The sequence below is a fragment of the Camelus ferus genome, chromosome 18 (assembly GCF_009834535.1).
Source record: "Camelus ferus isolate YT-003-E chromosome 18, BCGSAC_Cfer_1.0, whole genome shotgun sequence".
Classification (NCBI taxonomy): domain Eukaryota; kingdom Metazoa; phylum Chordata; class Mammalia; order Artiodactyla; family Camelidae; genus Camelus; species Camelus ferus.
Window position 1 is genome coordinate 13423305 of NC_045713.1, and position 18141 is coordinate 13441445.

The 18141-nt window shown below is 56.4% G+C and overlaps 1 protein-coding gene and 1 long non-coding RNA gene across 19 annotated transcripts in view; one reads left to right on the plus strand and one right to left on the minus strand.

The window, feature by feature from the left end:
- Positions 1-18141, plus strand: part of MAPK8IP3 (mitogen-activated protein kinase 8 interacting protein 3) — a 44978-nt gene that overhangs the window by 18298 nt on the left and 8539 nt on the right. For 2 of the 18 annotated variants that reach the window (XM_032460104.1, XM_032460113.1), the window contains exons 5-14: positions 2298-2321; positions 4662-4806; positions 8579-8825; positions 9197-9299; positions 9534-9652; positions 14080-14091; positions 14995-15012; positions 16271-16328; positions 16626-16778; positions 17710-17791. In XM_032460104.1, coding sequence (XP_032315995.1) covers positions 2298-2321; positions 4662-4806; positions 8579-8825; positions 9197-9299; positions 9534-9652; positions 14080-14091; positions 14995-15012; positions 16271-16328; positions 16626-16778; positions 17710-17791 — 961 coding nt within the window. Of the gene's footprint in view, positions 1-2297; positions 2322-4661; positions 4807-6140; positions 6260-8578; positions 8826-9196; positions 9300-9533; positions 9653-14079; positions 14092-14994; positions 15013-16270; positions 16329-16625; positions 16779-17709; positions 17792-18141 lie in introns of those variants that run through there. The other 16 variants (XM_032460108.1, XM_032460119.1, XM_032460116.1 and 13 more) reach the window with 13 other exon arrangements.
- Positions 1793-8302, minus strand: LOC116657529. The gene is made up of 3 exons (XR_004312651.1): positions 8215-8302; positions 1964-1971; positions 1793-1804 (listed from the first exon to the last, which is right to left on the minus strand). It is a non-coding gene; the product is annotated as an uncharacterized LOC116657529 (long non-coding RNA).

The following is an 18141-nucleotide window of genomic DNA, read 5'->3' on the forward strand; positions in this document are numbered from 1 at the left end:
AGTTCCCAAGGGAATTTTGAAGTAACTGCACTGAATGCTAACCTGGAATCGGGGACTCTTTGTGTTGTTTTGGGGATCATTTGAACTGGGCAGTCTGAGCTGGGGCTGCGAAGGCTGGTGGTTTGGGCATCTCTGACAAGTACTGGGGGCCTGCCCGGTTCCAGAGAGCCATGGCATTCCAGAGCCTTCGGCTGTTTCCCTGCCAGTCCACTTTCAAGGCTGGAGCACCTCGGAGGTTACACAGCAGAGAGCCCAGGGAGAGGGGCCCAGTTTTCCCAGGAGCCAGGGAGGTGACCTCTGGGCCCAGGACTTGGAGGCCGAGAGCATCTGGGGTCCTGAGTCACAGCGGTCAGCACCCAAGGGACTCGACAGAAATAGGCATCCTCGGAACCTCAGGACAATGTGGACTCAGCCAAAATCAGAAGTTGCCCAAGCTCCAAAGCTGGGCCTTGAGGGTACTGGCCATCACCACGGGTCGGACCTCTGATTCCTCCTCAATATAGAAGAGATGGCGTGATTGAAGATGGGGTGTTGTTTTTGTGGGCGACTGCATACAGTGGAGACAGGACATAGCCTGGGAACCTGCTGTCAAGATGTGTCTTGTGGCTCCTGCAGCCCTGAGCAGAGCCTGGACCAGCCCAGCACCAGCCACAGTAGTGCTTCTCCCTGGTGCATGATGGGCAGGCCTGGGAGAAGATAGCTTCCCCTCCCCGAGGAAGTCCCCAGCCCGTGGCAGATGCCGCCGTTCTCCTGGTCAGGACTCCCCTCCTGAAGGCTGTGTCTGAGCTCTCCTCTGTCCTCAGGGAACAGAGCAGGCTGGTTGTAAGAAGCCCCAAGAGCTGTTTCCTAAGGGGCGATTCTGTGGGCCTCTTCTGCTGGGCCAGCAAGTCCAGGTCCTGCTGCCTGGCCAAAGCCGTCAGTCCCCTCTGGACGGGATGCGCTTGGTGGTTGGTGCCCTAGGAATGGCTTTCTCCACACCAGCCAAGGCCCATGGGAGCCTTGTTAGTCAAACCTACCCACCAGTGTCCAGGAGAGACAGGGGCTCTGGTCCAGATTTCCGCCGTGCCGTGTCTGGCCAGAGGGGCATCCCCGGGGCTGGGGTGTGTGTGTCTGGGTCCACAGTGCTCTCTGCCAAGTCACCTTCCCGAGCCAGAGTCCCCACCCTGTAGGAGATGCCTGCTTGGGATGAGGGAGGAGCCGGAGGTATCTTCCTGTACCTGGTGGTCAAGGTATATTCCTGGGTGGAGACTGGGGTGAAGGTGGTGCTGGAGCAGCATGTGTTTGGGAAGCAAAGAGGATGGGCTGCGTCTGGGCTGCCCCCGTCGTCCTACCAGCTAACTGGTGGTGTTGAGCTTCATTACCAGCACACAGAATTGGTGGCGTCATGGTTGCTGCTGTGGTGTAGGAAACCCTGGGCTCCTGCTGTCCCTGCAGCCGCTCCTCCGCAGCCTAGACACTTTGCTGCCACTGAGATGTTCCGAGGGCCCACCGTGCGTGTCTGACTGCCCTGGGCCTGTTTCTGGGTGAACAGAGGTGTTCAGCAGCCTTAGGTCTCCAGCGTGCACACCAGTGGAGACAGAGAAAGCATAAGCCCTCCTCGCTGTGCTGGGCGTTGGCCTCTGTAGGGCTGGGGGCATGGGGTGGGGGGATGGTCCCCTGTGGCCTGTGCTGCTGCAGCAGCCGGTTAAGGACAAGGCCCTGCCCTGCCCTCCTGGTCTGCTCTCCTTTGGGGTACACCCTGTCCCGCCACAACTCTGGGTCCTCTGGAGACATAACATGTATGTCTGCCCAGCTTGAGTTCAGACTCCCCAACTCCACCGGTAGTGCCAGGTTGCCGCTGCTCGCCGCTGAACCTAATCGGGCCGTTCTCCTTCCCTCCTGGCTTGGTTTCATGAATCTGTGTATCTTCAGAATAAAACCCGATGGTTAGCTTGCTTGGGCCCATGAACGTGGCAGATGTGACCGTGTGCTCTGTGTGCTCTGTCACCACATGAGCGTTGCCCACATGCACTGGTCTGTGCTGAGTGCGTGTTACCTGCTGTCTGAGTCAAGAGGGCCATGTGTCTTTGTGTCCTGCGTCTGTCCCGTGTAGGCGTCTGCACGGTCCACATCTGTCCGTTTCTGTTGGGGGAGCGCAGGGTGGGGTGCCCGGCTGTCCTCTGCCGTCGTGCCTTTACTCTCTGGTGTGCACACATGCCACCCAAGCCCCCGCCCTTCGCTCTCTAATGTTGTCTTCTTGTCTTGCCCTCTGTGCTATCACTGCCGTGTGCTGGCCCTTGTCTGTTGTTGCCCTGCAGTCCTCGCCAGTCATGGAGGAAAAGGTAAAGACTGCAGCAGTCCCTGGGCCTCGGGTTGGGAGCACCAGGGCAGCTGACGGTTCTCAATTACGAGTCCAGTGGCACGTTTCCTGCCGGGATGGTACAGGTCGTAGGCTCCTGATGTGGCATTTATAAGGCCTGATGCTGAGGAGGCGGTGGGCCAGTCCCAGATCCCCGAGACAGCCCCAAAGCAGGCGGCAGTGCAGGCCCCGCTAGCAAACGTACGGCTGTGTGCAGGTCGGACCACGTGTCCGCAGCCCTGGGCTGGGGAGGCGGTGGGTGGGGGTGGAGACCCAGCACCCTGGCGTCAGGCAGCCCAGCTCAGTCACTCAGAGACTGGGCCCAGAGCCAGCAGTGAGACCCCTCTGAGTGCAGCCTCTGAAGTGGGACAGCATTGGTGTCTCCAGAGGGAGCTGTGGGGTGGTAACAAGAGGGCACAGTGACTGAGCCTTGGCGGGGCCCTGAGCCAGCAGTCAACCACGTGCAGCGAATGCTCCTGAGGCTCAGGGTGGAGGGCAGGGAGAAGATGGGACTCCATCCCCAGTGAAGGTTTCTGTTGGGGAGCGCGGCCTGGCTGTACGCGCACAGAGCTGTGGGAGTGGGCAGCGGATAAGCGTCCCTTGCCCTTTGAGGCAGGCAGCCCCACATTCTGCCCCTGCCATCACCCTCTATTATTTGGTGACAGCCTGGGGCCGCGGGACCCTTTGTGTGCGTCTGATGCGAAGTCAGAGCTGGGCCCTGGGAGAGGGGTCCCCACACCAGCACTGGGAGCCAGTGGATTTAGAGGGTGGGGCTGGGAGCCCGAGGGAGCTGCCTTCCGGATGCCTGGGGGCCTCGGGAGCTGTCATCAGAGAGCAGCCTGGTGGGGACTGAGCCTCAGGCTGCTGGGGTCATGATGGGTCTGCAAACTCAGAGCTTTCCGACTTGACGCCTTAACTCTCAAGTGATGGTCTGAGACTTGTCCAAGAAAGTGCCCTCTGTCGCGGGTGATTAGAACTGCATGAGGCAGTTGAGATCGTCTACAGGAAACTGCCTTCCCGAGTCACCGAGGCCACTCTGTCCAGGCCCCACAGGCTTCCTCTGGTTCTGTCCCTGCCTTGGAGGTCCCGACGGGTCCAGGGACCCTGCTCTTCAGTAGACAGTGTCTCCCTGAACAGAGGGGCCGGGGCAGGACTCTGCCCCCAGATTCCATCTTCTCCTCCTGCTTTACCCTAGCCCCGCCCTGGCAGCCCCAGAACTGTGAGGGGCCCCAGCCAGAAGGATGTCCTTCCCAGAGTCCTGCTCCATGATGCCGCCTACCCAGCTGTAGTAACTTGCATTCACAGTGGCTGCGCCACTCCCCTTCTCCATCACCTGCATCCTCTAAGCACGACTAGGAAGCCACCATCTTCTCTCCAGGACCACCCAGCCTCTGCACCTGACTCCCCGCCACCCCTCCCACCTCAGTCTCTGAGGGTCAAGCTCTGAGCTTGAGAAGCTGTGATGCAAAGGATTCTGATTCTCAACAGCCTAAACAACTCTGAGCAGCGAGGACTCCACACAGCCCACGGGCCTGGGTCCTGAGCCCTCACCACTACTAATGGCCCGAGGAGCGTTTCCTGGGGACTGAGTCCACGGCAGGAGGCTCCAAGCTTCAGTCCAGGCTAGTGGATATTCCCAGTTTCCTAGCAGAACTGGAAAATGATCCCTCTTCAGTGTCTCTGCTCCATGATTGGAGGAACCGCTTGGAGCAAGAGAAAAGCGCCAGCTGAAGGGCAGGGCTGCTCTTTACTCTGTACACAGGTCTCCTGAAAAAGCATTGATATCCACATGGCGTGCAGGGCCACAAGGGACAAAGAACAGGGGCTGAAAGGCTTGATTCCTTCTGTGTGGCTCCAGGAGGCAGAAGCAGGGCCAAGGAGGAGGATCATCATAAAAGTCACCACTCAGGGGAACCAGTCAATGCTGGCTGTGATGCCAAGGGGCCTGTTGCAGGCACTGCTGTGGGATTCCTTAGCATCCATAGCAGGTGTCTGTTTGAAGTCGAAATAAATAAAAACTAATAAATCACAATGTAGCAGGAGGGGATCACAGTGAAGCAAAGATTCCCATGAATGCGTGAACACATTTGATTAGGTGGCTGTAGGTCAGAGGAAGTGGGAGATCCCTGTGCGTGACAGGCTGCCCCAGGAGGTCACGCCCTCCCCACCACTGACCTCTCACTCCCATATGGATGAGGGATATCTTTAGAGCAGCTCCAGCTGCAGGATGGGCATCTGCATGTCTAGAAAGCATTTTCAGCTCTTATTTCATGAGCCGCCATCTAACCGTCCTCTTCCTTCCCATCTCTCTCTCCCTTTTCAGCAGGAAGGAGCGCCCTACCTCCCTGAACGTCTTCCCCCTGGCTGACAGCACGGTACGTGCCCAGATGGGGGGCAAGCTCGTGCCTGCGGGGGACCACTGGCACCTGAGTGACCTCGGCCAGCTGCAGTTGAGCTCCAGCTACCAGGTTTTGTAGCCGTGCTGTGGAGTGAGGGTTCTCCTCCCCATCATTCTGCATTCGTTCAGGAAGCCCAGTCTTTGTGAACAACCCTTCACAGCTCCCTGAGTTAGTGACCCTCTCTCCAAGGTGCGACAGCAGTGGAGAAACGGGACCAGCTCAGGAGGGCATGGCCGCAGGCCAGGTTCAGCTGCTTTGGCCACCCCCAGCGTGTCCGTGTGTAGCACCTTCTAGTCCTGGCTAGACCCTTCTGCAGCCAGAGCATGCCCGTGTGTCAGGGCTGCGCTTAGGGACCATCTCCCACATACCCCAAAGCCTCACAGCCAGACCAGACGTTACCTCAGACTCGCTATCCCACTGGTGTCTGAGGTTCGCCCTCCAGCTGGGAGGGTGTCAAAGGCAAGGGGTCAGCTTCTCTTCTTTGGGCTCTTCTTACCTGCCTGTCCATGCTAATGACCTCTGGGCTTTGAGTTTGAGAAGGTGGACATCCTACGTGTGTGCAGCTCACCAGCGAGTGCACCCCAGGACGGGGGCCCCGGGAAGGCCCAGGGCAGGCTCTTCTCACGGCCCATCACTCATTCAGGGCCCCTTGTCACTTGCTGCCGGTTGTGGTCTGTGAGCTCAGCCTGGCTGGTGAAGGCCAGCCATGGCAGGACAGGACACTGGCCTCACTGCCCAGTGAGGATGCCAACCTTGGGGTAGAGGGGGCCACCCTAGGTCTGGTGGATTTCCCACAGAGGCTGTCAGAGGCTGGGTTGGGCCATGGATGTGGTCCCAGGCTTCCCTGGAAGCTCCCTGCTGCAGCTTGTTGCCGGCTGTCCTTCCGACTCGAAGTGTCCAGCTCACCCGTGGGAGGTTGCTGCCAGCTGCGAGCTGTGTCAGAAAGCCTCCCCACTTGCTCTGCTTTTGTCCCGCGGAGTGAGTGCGCCTCTGCAGCTCTGGATCCGGGTGCTCGTCCTCCAGTTACTGGCTGTCTTGCCGGGGGTGGGGCGGGGGCAGTCGGGCAGAAGGGCTGGGGGCCTGCAGCTGGTGCGCACCCCCGAGGCTCCTGAAGGGACACGTGAGCCTCAGACAGCTGTGGGGACCAAGGCCTCGTGGGCAGCAGGGCCGGCTTGTCTTCTCATGGCATTGCCTCTCCTCCTCCTCCGTGTCTGAAACCGTCTTCTCTTAATAAATCATAGCGTTTTCTGTTTTAGTTCATAGGTGTGTTTCCTTTGATTTTTTTTTTAACAATTACATTTAAGTTCTTTTTATTTCACGCTCTAGGTTTTCAGGTTTTTCTAATTTTTAAATTTTTTTTTGTTGTTCTTTTTTTGTTTTTTTGTTTTTATGTACTGTATTTTCAGTGTTTTAACCAAACAGTTGTGGCTACTCATGGGAGGCATGGCCGCTGGGATGTGGGTTCTTTGCATTTGGAGGTCACTGCTGCCCGTTGGTGTTAGAGGTTGGCAGGTTCCTTTAGGTAAGTGGTGGCCAGGGGGCATGTCCTGTGGGTAAGTGGTGGCCTATAGGGTGACAGAGAGCTAGGGTAGCTGGGGGAGCCTGGTTATTCCAAAGAATTCCCCATATCGATTACCAGGGTCAGGCAGCCTGCCGAAACCCCACAGGCACGAGTGTTCAAGCCGCAGACAGGCTGGGGAACGTGGCTGTGGAGTCAGGTTGTCCAGAAAACATGTGCTTCCTGGAGGTGTGGGCTTGTGCATCCACCCCATCTTTGTGGAAGTCTCTGCACATCTGTCTCCCACTGTCCCCCCTCAAGTGGCAGCAGGGGCCTCCCTGCGGGACACCCAGGCACCTCTATGCATGGGGTAGACAGCACACAGGGCCCCAGCACCACAGTGTGCAGTGTGTGTGGCATGGTGAAGAGCAAAGGGTTTTTCCTTTCAAACTGGCCCTAACCTGCAGAACCCAAACCAAAAATGTTTGCACAGAGGTGCTCACCACAGCACATCGGCAATCCGGCCGAGTATCTGTCCTGTGCCCTGTGGGTGCTGAGCTACAGCAATAGGAAGTGCCCCCAGACATCAGCAAACGTCCCCTGGGGACACAGCCGCCAGGATGGGAGCCCTGCCTAGAGAAGGACGTGAGTTGTAAGGTTCCCAGTAGAGAAGTCTTGGGAGCCAGCCCTGGGAGAGGCGGCATCCTGCCTGGGCCCTGTCAGGTCTGGGCAGGTCAAGAAAAGGCAGGTCTTGGAAGTTTCCCAACCAGCTGTGACTCATGGTCACCCAGAGGCAGCCACAGGAGTCCTGTCAGCCCTTCTTATTTAAAGGCCAGTATTGGTTGGTCCTCACTTCACAGAGAGGGCCAACACCCCCCTGTCATCAGTTCCTCCCATTAGAAAGATCTCCTGAAATTGTGTCCTTTGGGGGAACCACGTGGTCTAGCACTGGCTGGGCTGTGCACGGGAGCTGCCTCTCAGCGGCACTCCCCCCTCCCTGGGGCCTCAGCCCCTCCTGAGGCCGTGTCCCTTCCTGCCACCATGCAAGAGGCTGCTGGTGCAGGGGTGGTGTCTGGGACACCTGCCCCAGGGCTGAGTTGGGAGTTACTGATATTAGTTACTAGAAGAGCGGGGGTTACTTTTATTGAGATTGCCCAATAGTTTCATGAGGAAAGCCCACAGGAGAAGGATGCTTGCTTCCTGTCCCATACTTATTCAGACAGAATGTGTTCTCCAAGAAGATTTTTTTTTGTTGGGGGGGTTGTCACGTTTTTTAATTTTTGAGCTATAGGTGACATATAGTTTTATGTTAGTGTCAGTTACACTACATAATGATTTGACATTTACACACTTCTGTCCCCAAAGTTATTAAAATGTTATTGACCATATTCTTTATGCTGTATATTACATAGAAATGACTTATTTATTGTACAACTGGAAGTTTGTACCTCTTCATCCCCTTGATCTGTTTGGCCCCACCCACCCCCTCCCCTCTGAAAACTGCCCATTCATTCTCTATGAGTCTGTTTTCGTTTTGTTCCAAGGAGATTCTTAAGGTCGGTGGTCGACTGCAGTTTTCAGTGATCTGGTCTCTTTTCACTCCCAGAACATTTGGGGGATGTCCCATTCTGTGGAAGTCGAATTTCCATTTATTTGCATTTATGTAGATGTTGAAGGCATACTTTGATTCAGTTGGGACGTGGGGGTTAAGCAGTACCTGTCCCCTGGTGCCTCTTTGTTGGGGAGGCCACCACAGGTGGAACTGGGGTGGTATGCACCCTTCATAGCCCTGACTATGGCCAGGGTAGGGAGCAGGAGACAGGAACAGGAGGGACTAGTCCTTGAGGCCTCGTGGAAGAGCGATAACTTGACTAGAAGGCATGCTGGCCTCCCCGCCTCCTTGCCAGCCCCATTTAGAACCTCTGCCCAGCCTTGGGCTATGGCTTCTCTCTGCCACCGCACTGGCTGCAAGGGGTTACCTGCCTCATCTCTGTAGCTTCATGTCTATCATGCACGGCCATACCGGGCCTTCCTGGGGAGCCTGTGAGCCGAAAGCCCAGATCCAAGCCATTTAAGTAAGGTGGCAGCTGCCTCAGGAAAGCCAGAGGCTGCGATTGGATGAGCCAAATGACTAGGCTGGGAGGAATCAGCCCAATGGGAGAGAAGAGGCCCCGTCCCTTCCATTCTGTGCACAGAATGGTGTTTTACTGTGGCCAAGTGGCAGAGAAGTCGATCAAGAGGGCCTCGTGGCGGTGGCCTGCGTGGTCTGCCTGGCCTCCCCTGGGGCCATGGGGGGCAGCGACCCCAACCACGAGCTTCCCTCTTCCCTGTGTTTGGCCCCAGTGTCCGCAGGACGAGATGTCCGAGTCGGGCCAGTCCTCGGCGGCTGCCACGCCTAGCACCACAGGCACCAAGTCCAACACGCCCACCTCCTCCGTGCCCTCAGCCGCTGTCACGCCCCTCAGCGAGGGCCTGCAGCCCCTGGGCGAGTACGGTGCCGGCACCAAGAACAGCAAGCGGGCCCGGGAGAAGCGCAACAGCCGCAACATGGAGGTGCAGGTCACGCAGGAGATGCGGAACGTCAGCATAGGTACCTCCATTCACCTTCACCACCTCTTAAAGACCCATCTCGAAATGCAGGCATGTTCTGAGGACCTGGGGGTAGGGCTTCAGCATGTGAACTTGGGGGACACAACTCAGCCCTGTCATCCCACAGACCCAGTCTAATTAGAGCAAAGGGAGGGGAGGAATTTGGCCTATTCAGGTGAGACCCTAGAAAGGAGGCACAGTTCTGGGAGACAGGCCCCATCCAGCCCCAGCTTGGGAAGCAGCCTCTCCTGACACTCCCTGCCTGGCGGTGGTCTAGCTGGGGTCTCTGGGTAAGGGAGCCCGAGGGCAGCCATGAATCATGGGAGGAGCTGCCAGTCACCCTCCTGACCCCGGTTCCACTGTGTCCCCCAGGCATGGGAAGCAGTGACGAGTGGTCTGATGTCCAAGACATTATCGACTCCACCCCAGAGCTGGACATGGGTCGGGAGCCCCGCCTGGACCGCACGGGCAACAGGTACTCACTGGGCCCAGAGCCCGGTCCCAGTGGGCTCAGCCTTTACTGCAGGAGTCGGTGCCCTTGGTGAAGGTGCCCCCGCAGCCTCTGGAAGTGGGAGAACTGCCCAGGGTGCCGACCCGCCACCCCCCGCCACACCTGCACCGCCCACACAGTGTTGGCAGTGAACGGCCACGCAGGGGTGTCCTGGGTGCTGCCACTCACTCCGCCTTTCTTGGCCACGTGTCCTCACAGCCCGACCCAGGGGATCGTGAACAAGGCTTTTGGCATCAACACTGACTCCCTGTACCACGAGCTGTCAACTGCGGGCTCCGAGGTCATCGGGGACGTGGATGAAGGGGCCGACCTGCTAGGTAAACACAAGCCAGCCCCAGCCTGCAGGGCCCGGGCTTGCTGTTGCTGATTTTGTTTGTGATGAAAGCAAAGTCTCTGTGAACCGTGAACCAGGAAGTGCTTTTTACAAACTCTCAAGATTTAGATGTATTTCACCCACCAGAAACTTGCCCACTTAAAGTGTCCTACTCAGCGGGGTTCAGGGTCTTAAGCAGCTGTCTAATTGTAGGACATCTCGCCGCCCCAAGGAAAAGCCCACCCCAGTAACCCTCAGCCCCAGCCCTGCTCCAAGCTCCCTCCCCTGGGCAGTTCACTCTAGGAACCTTTTGGGAGTGTGGCCATTGCCAATCTTCCACTCCAAGAGGAACGTGCCCAGACGGGGTCAGTGCCCGCCATGAGCCCTTGCACCGTAGTTCCCCACTGAACTCCCCGCGCTAGGTCTGAGTTGGGTACAGAGAGCCCCACCTGATGTAGACATGCTCCTGGTTCCCCCTCCCTGAGGGCCCATGAGATGCACAGTGCCCCGTGTTTCCCAGTGTCTGCCCGTAGCTGAGGGCGGCCTGTATGGCTCTGAGGCCAGGCTGTGGCCCTTGGGGTGGCAAGTGGGAAGTCCACACTGTCTCTCAGGGGGTTCAACTCCCCCCACCCCATCCCTGATTGTGAGTCTGGAGCCCAAGCCTGGAGAAGCAGCATTGTCCCTGAAGCCCTGCTGGGGACAAGAGCTCCAGGGCCTGGGGCTGCAGCTTGAGCCCCACCACCACCACCTCCACAGCCAGTGAGGTGGGCTTTGGGGCAGTGTGTGGCTCTAAGGTCAGGGCACGTTCTGGTGTGTCCTTTCCCTACATCCAGTCCCGCTGAGGGGGCCCACAGGGTGTTTCTCATGGGAAGAGGCAGCAGCTTGAACCTGGGGCAGCTGCCTCAGCTGGACACGTGGTGAGTGGGTGGTATCAAGTCTACTTCCAAAATCTTGGAGGACTGCCTTCTGACATGGTCCATACTGTACCATCTGCTGCCCGAGGAGGCGGGGCTGCCTTGCATCTAAGAGATATCACTGTTTGTCTTTCTGCGGCTGTCCCTCCCCGCTGACACACGCTGCCCATGGGGCCTCGGGGTGCCTCTGGAGCACATCTGGGCTTCAACTCAGCTGGCTGTGTGGACCATGCTGCCCAGCCAGCCTCCCATCTGCACACACAGCCAGGCCTGAGCCCGCAGGAAGAGGGCCCAGCTGGCGTCTTCGTGGAAGTTCTTCCCAGTGCATCTGATGGGTGTTTGTTCTGAGGAGCCAGATGTGAGAATCCTTTTCTCATTTGGTAGCAAAGCGCAGGAGTCTCTGTGCCCTCAGCACTTGCACTGTGATGGCTGACAGGACTCTTGCCTCTGAGCACCACTCAGTTCTGGTTGGAACGAGACCCCAGCTCTTGGGAGTAATGTGTCTTCTGGTGCCTTTCTGGGGCTTTCACACAAGGGGCACAGGTCAGGCAGCCCTGAGGAGCTGAGGAGCATTGGGTGCTCTTGTGATCTGTGTATGGAGCCCTGGAGCAGAGGGGCCTGCCCTTTGTCCAGCAGGGTAGAGGGGTGAGCTGGGGTTGGCTCTAGTCCCCTCTCCCAGGGGCTCTGTCCTGGGTCTGGCTCAGCTGGAGAAAGTGTCAGTGATGGTAGTCCTGGTCCCCCATCATCAATTCCTGAAGACACCCACCGAAGGAGTGGGCACCTGACCTTCAGGTCCCCGGGCAGGAAGAAACTGGAGCAGTGGTGGCTCTGGTGGTCTTGGTTTGGTCATAGCTTTCACAGTGGATAGTCTTGTAATTTCAAAACACATTGATGCTTTGTCTGCAATGAGATAGATGCTTCTTAAGGCAGTTGGCCTGGTTGATAAGGCATCCCTCAAGCTCTAAATACCTGGATTGGCTGCTCTGTGCATCTCTTGGCATTAGGACTGTGAATTCCTCTGGCACAGAAGGAAAGGAAAGATCGCTGGGTAGGCATATACCACTGTATTTCATTGAACCCACACTATCAGTACTTGTAAGGCACCATTATTTTAGAAATCTCCAAGAAAAAAAAATTGCTGCACATTGCACTATAACATGCCACTGATTAATAAGACCCATTTATAATTTCAGAACTGTTAAGGTGTGAAAAATATACATCTGAGAATCAGCCTTATTGAGGAGTAAGGGAGTTAGTACTTATTGACCACTTAGCAAGGGCCTAGTGCTCCACCAGGGAATTTCACAGTGACCCTCCACTCAGGAAGGCACATCTCCACTTCACAAATGAGGAAAGTAAAGTTCAGAAAAGCTAAGCAACTTCTCCTGCATCACCTAGAATTGGATGTTCTGCACAGGTTGATCTGACTTTCCCTCTGCTCTGCAGCAGGTCCCACCCATGCAGTAACCAGACCTAGAAATGTCTAGAAATAACCTTGAGAAAAAGACAAGCCTGTGTAAAGAGAACTAGAAAGCAGAATTGAAGAACAGGAAAGAAGCATGAATAAATAGAAATACAACACAAGACTGGGCTCTGTAATGCCATCAGGTGACATCACGTATCAGTCCATTGTTCATACATAAATTCATTCAGTACCAAGAAAAAGACCCTCAGACTTAGTATTTTTCTGGAATGTTATGTATGGATTCGAAGTTCATTCAGAAGTGTAAATGTGTAAAAATAGCCCAGAAATTTTTAAGAGAAGACAAATTTGCAGGACTGCCATTCCAGGTACCAAAGGTGTTTTGTGAAGCTACAGTGATGGAGACAGGCAGCTCTGGAGCAGCGATAAAACCAGTCACTCGAAGTTCACAGCACAAAGGCTTAGGACAAACCTGGAGCCAGATGGGAATTCCTATCTGATAAATGAAGACCTTCAAGTCATTGGAAAAATGGGTGGATTACTCAATATATGTACTGGATTAGCTGAGTAGCCACTTGGGAAAAAAAGAAGTCTGATCCCAACCTCACACCCAATAGAAAAGTAATTTCTAGGTGGATTAAAGATCTAAACATAAAAATACAAGAGTAATAGAACTGGAAGAGAATATTAGAGAGTATTTTCATAATCTGGGCCTCTCTTCATGGCCAAAGGCATAGAGGAAAATATTGACAGGTGTGACTACGTGAAAATATATATATGATCTCCATCATTAAAGTGAAGTGAAGTACAGTAGGAAATGGGTAGAGGATAAAGTAGGAAGTTCACAGAAGATACTTATAAACATATGTAAGGATGCTCAACTTCAGGAATGACAGAAATGAAAATTAAGAGAGTATAGAGGTAGCGCTTTCTCCTCAAGTGATTGGCAGAAAAGAAGCAGGTGCTGTCCACCCCACTGGTGGGAGGTGCGTAGAGATAGCACAAGCAGGACCACAGGTTCTCAAACAGGGCACAGTGCCCCCGCATGAGGTCTTGTGCTGCAGTGTCCCGGGGCTCACGCAAAACTATAAATGCCCTAAATATCTATCAAAGGAGCAAATGCTACAGTAAATAGTGGGACATTCCTATATGGCAATACATAGAAACATCCTGGGTGATCATGGATCTTTGACAGGGAAAGAGTCCAGGGATACCATATTAGGTACCACCAAGCAGTCGCCCAGGAGGATGGAGAGCGTGGCTGATTTTGTTTTTACAAACTGCTGTTTACCTAGAAAGAGATCTGAGGAAGAGGACATCAACTGTTAACTTTGGTTGCCCTGGGAAGGAAACGGGAGAAAGGTCACGTCCTCTTTTGGTGCTCTGCTGTGTAATGTGAATTCCTACAGCAGAGTCCGTATTTTGTGATAAGTCAAGTGACTTTCTATACCACTTCTTTCTGCATGAAATGAACCAAATAGAATAGTATCTTGCATCGAGTCTTCAACTGGGTTGTGGGGAGCGGTTTGGTACATGGCGGCCCTACATGCCCCACACGCTTTGTCCAGACTCGTTGATTTCCTCCCTGCACAGTAGAGCCCTTTATCTGAAGTCTTGTCCTTCCCAGAAGACCTGGGCTGGCCACGGTGCCCCCACCCCGAGGGGCCAGGTCCTACACTGCAGCTCACTGGCTCAGGGCTCACTCACTCTAGGGGCGCCGGCACCCACCTCACCCCACTTTTGAGCAACCACATGCGCACACATGTTACCTTTATTGGGGGCTGGCCCTCCTGATGGGAGTGGGTGGAGAGGCAAGCAGGCTTTGGATCCCCACATCCACCCAGGCCTCCCAGGGACTGAGGAATGTGCTGTCTGGCCTCCTTTCCTTCAAGGTCCCTGCCTCCAATAGGATTGTCACCCACAGACCTGGTGACATCCACTTCTATTCTCCCATGCCCTTGAACTTGGAAATGGCTGATCATTGTTGCTTTTCCTTTAATAAGAGTTTTTTTTATTTTGTTGGTTCCAGTCACCAACTGACCTTTGTCACTTCCTTCCCCCTGTCTCTCTGTGCTTCGCTGGACATGGCCCCAGGGGAGTTCTCAGGTGTGTATCTCCATTATCTGTCTGTCTGCAGCCCCTTCTTCCCCTCAGTGGGGTCTGGGTGGATGGGGCGCATCCTGGGGCAACCCTGCTGCAGCCTACCCCCTCCTGATTCTGGGCGAGGCCACTAAGGCACACGTGCTTTTGCTCACCAGCCTGCTGCTGCCCAGAGGCTTATTTTGGTTTGCTCCACTAGCCCACTGACTCTGACCTTGACAACTGAGGGAGAACTGCTATGCCCTTGACCCATCCTCTCCTCGAAGGCTGGGGACCCCCCAGGGCCACTTCTCAAGGGTCTCCAGAGCCATTAGAGGTGTAGGCCCAGTTCTCTTCTGTCTCCCCTCCGTTGGGTGCTCCCCCCTAGAGGTCAGGGGTCCTGTGAGTCCCCCTACCAAGCACAATTCAGGGGTCCTCTCTCTACGTAGCAGATGGGCCAGGCTTCTGTTGTCTGGCTTTCAGCAGGAAGCTCTGAGGTCCCTGGCTGTCCAGGTGTGACCTCCCCATGGTGCTCAAAGGCCCTGGGCCATGGGCACAGCTCTCCCTCATTTGCAGAGATTCCTGTCCTTAACCCCCGATCCCTCTCTACCCAGGATTTTGGTCTAAGATGTCAATTGTATTGCTCTGACCCTGCAACTCACCACCAGGCGCTCTTGGCCTGGTGGTCTTCTGTGTAACCTCCAGGGTAGGCTTTCTGGAAGGAGTGGCTGGCTCCACTCCATCTGCCCATCCTGTCCTGCACCTGTGTCCACCCCAATCCAGCAAGAAGTAACCCTGAAATATCCCCCATTCCCGGCCACCCTGCTTATCACATGGGCTTAACGCGCTTGTTTTCTCTCCCTTCCTCTCTCCCTCTCCTCCTCCCGCCCTGGTTGCCCATCTCCCGTGGGACGGGGACGGCACCCGTAGTGCGCGATGATTTTTTTGGTAAGGCCAAGGCCCCGTCTCAGTGTGTGTCTCCCTCTGTCCACCTGACACCTTCTCATGCTTCCTGAGCTGCCTGCTTTGTTGCGCATGGTGGGGCGGTGGCGTGGGGGGTCAGCAGGGCCAAAGCTTCTGGGTGGTGGGGCCTCCAGTAGGCCTGGTGAGCCCCCCCATAAGCTCAGGGCAGGCTCGGCCCCTGGGGGTACCCCTGAGACTGTCTTGGGTGAGCCCGTCTTGGGTGAGCCCGGTGCCTACTGCATCCCATCTAAGGGGAAGGCAGGTCACGTTGCGGCCAGGAGGGGAGAGTGGAAACAGTAGGGGAACCCGCACTGAGCACACAGTGTGCGTGTCATCCTGTCTCACAATCGATCGAGTTAGGCCAAGGAGGGACGAGAACAAGAGAAACAGACCTTGGGTTTCTGGGGCTGTCCTGAAGGATGCGATTCAGTGCTCGAGGGTTTCTGTGACATGCCTGCGGAGACCTCAGTTTGCAGAGTCCACTTTGGGGCCTGGTCACAGAGGAGCCCCGTCAGCCCTGCTGGGGCACCAGCCCCAGGGAGCGCTGTCCTTCTCATTTCCACTCCCTCCCCTGCCTCTGCCGCCTCGGGCCAGGTCCCAGTAGGTCTGCTTCTAGCCCAGTGGAGGGCTGCACCTGACTGGGCTGTCCCATCTCCTCAGTCAGGGTCTCCCTGTCATCCCGTGCCATCTTCTCTGTTCCCCCTCAACAGCTCCAATCTCCATCTCCTAGGAGGCAGCTCTGAAAGAGGTCGGCTTCATGACGGCCAGGGAACCACAGGGCTAGGGGAAAGGGGGTGATGCTGGGGGGGCGGGCAGAGATTGAGGTGGTTGCACAGAGGCTGTCGGGGTTGGCTCAGGCTGGTGCTGCCCTGGCCCTGCTGGAATGCAGACTTTCCGTCGGTAGAGCCCAGTGAGAGGTCATTGCTGAGCTCCAGAATGTAAGCCATCAGGGCAGTGGGAACCTGCTCAGTGCCCTCCAGAGACCAGTCTGAGATGCTCATGGGGTTCGGACGCAGCAGGGCCTTCCCTATCCATGGAGAGCCTGCCGGAAGACCAGCAGAGGCCTTTCCCCAGGGCCGGCCTGGCCTCCCTGTGCGGGCATCTTCCTGTAGATTGGGCTTCTGGTCCTTATCCCTTCACGCCAGCCCTCCTGGCAGGATGTTTGTTCCTCTGAGGCAGGTGTGGTAGCATCAGGGTCTGGCTTCACCAGGCATACATGCTAACAGTAGACCTTTTGTTGCAGGCATGGGCAAGGAAGTGGGGAATCTGCTGCTGGAGAACTCACAGCTTCTAGAAACCAAGTAAGAGCGCCCTTCATCAGCACCGAGGTTGCTGGGACAGCCCCTCACCAGGGCCGGGGCCTCCTGTCACCACTGCCTCAACCCTGCTTGGAGGGCAGCCCCCAGGCAGGACCTGGATCCACACCGCTGCACTCACCCAGCCTGGGGAGAGGGTGGCGTGGGTACTGCCTTTCACCACTTTCAGGACCAGGATGTGTCTTCTCAGATCTACTAGTGTGGCCAGACCCCTTGGAAACCACATCACTTAATGTACACACCAGCTCACAAGGGGCTCCCCTCTTTTCTGTCTTTTCAAAGAAATGCCCTGAATGTGGTCAAGAATGACCTCATTGCCAAGGTGGACCAGCTGTCGGGGGAGCAGGAGGTGCTGAAGGGGGACTTGGAAGCCGCCAGGCAGGCCAAACTCAGGCTGGAGAGCCGCATCAAGGACCTGGAGGAGGAGCTGAGGAGGTGGGCGGGCTCCCTGAAGGGGCGGGGCACCCAGGGGCGGGATCAGAGTGGGGCTCCTGGTTGTCACCGAGAGGATGGGGCCAGTTCTCTCCTGTCCTCTCTCTGAAATGCCCTGGCATCTGCTCTTGGCTAACTACACTCTGAGGTCCTTCCTTCCTAAAGTGGCTCACTTGGTGTGCTCACTGCTCAGCCTCAGTTCACATCTGATTCCATCCAGACCCAAGTACTGTGTTGGCCACCCACCCCACCCCTCTTGTCTCCACCATCCTCGTGGGAATCCTGCAGGGGACACAGCGGTTCTGACTTGGGCATCCTTCCTCTGACGGCTGAGCACGGCCTTCCTGCTGCTGTCACACTGTGACATTCATTAAGAAGGAAGGAGGGACGATAAGGGCCTCTGGCCACCGTGGGTCTTCCTGCTCCCCTCTGCTCCCCACCCCTTGGTCAGCAAGTCTGGCCTCATCTGGAAGCTCTGCGGTCTCCTCCACAACTCTCTGCACTGCCCTGTGGCCTTTCTCTTCCAGCTTGATCCTCACCTTGTTCTCCCAGAGTGGTGCCCGTGGCTCCTGACAGGAACAGGGAGGTGTGAGACGAGGGCCCTAGGCAGGTGGCCCCTGTGCCAGGTTTGGGGACTGGGAGCCAGATCTGCTCTGGGCCTGCCTGATGCCAGTGCTGCCCTTGCCCAGGAGGTAGCTTGCTCTGCCTTCCCATCAGCACTTGACCACCTGAGCCTGAGGGCCCATTCCTTGCTGGGCTTCCGGGCACACGTGAGCAGGGGCGGGGAGCCACTCATCCCCAAGGCACTGGTGGGAACCTCAGGTCCCTGAACCTGAAGGGAGAGCCCTGAGTTCAGCCAAGAGATGGGACACAGCCTCCCTGCTGGTGCCCTGTGGGGCTCTCACCACTGCCTGCTTCCTTCCTTGTCCTATAGAGTGAAGTCAGAGGCCATCACTGCCCACCGTGAACCCAAAGAAGAGGTGGAGGATGTAAGCAGCTATCTCTGTACAGAATTGGTATATTCCACTATTAACATGCGGGCACGGGGGGTGGGCAGTGTGGGGCGGGCCCCAAGGGATGCGCTGGTTCTTCTGGGTCTCTGAGCCCTCACCCCTCCTGTATGGCGACTGCACCCAGCAGCAGCAACACCCCGCCCTGCTTTCTGCGGGATGCCTCCTCTCGGCCCCAAGTCTTTTGCGTGTAGGTGCATTTTGCAGTCATGATCGGGGTCTCTCTGCCTGCTCGGCCCAGCCGCTCTCCCCAAGACAGAACAGCTTGAATACCTGAAGCCCTCAGGCCCCTCATCTGTCCTCACAAGCCCCCAGAGGTGCATGGAATGTTCTGAGGAAAGCCCTCCACCCCTCTG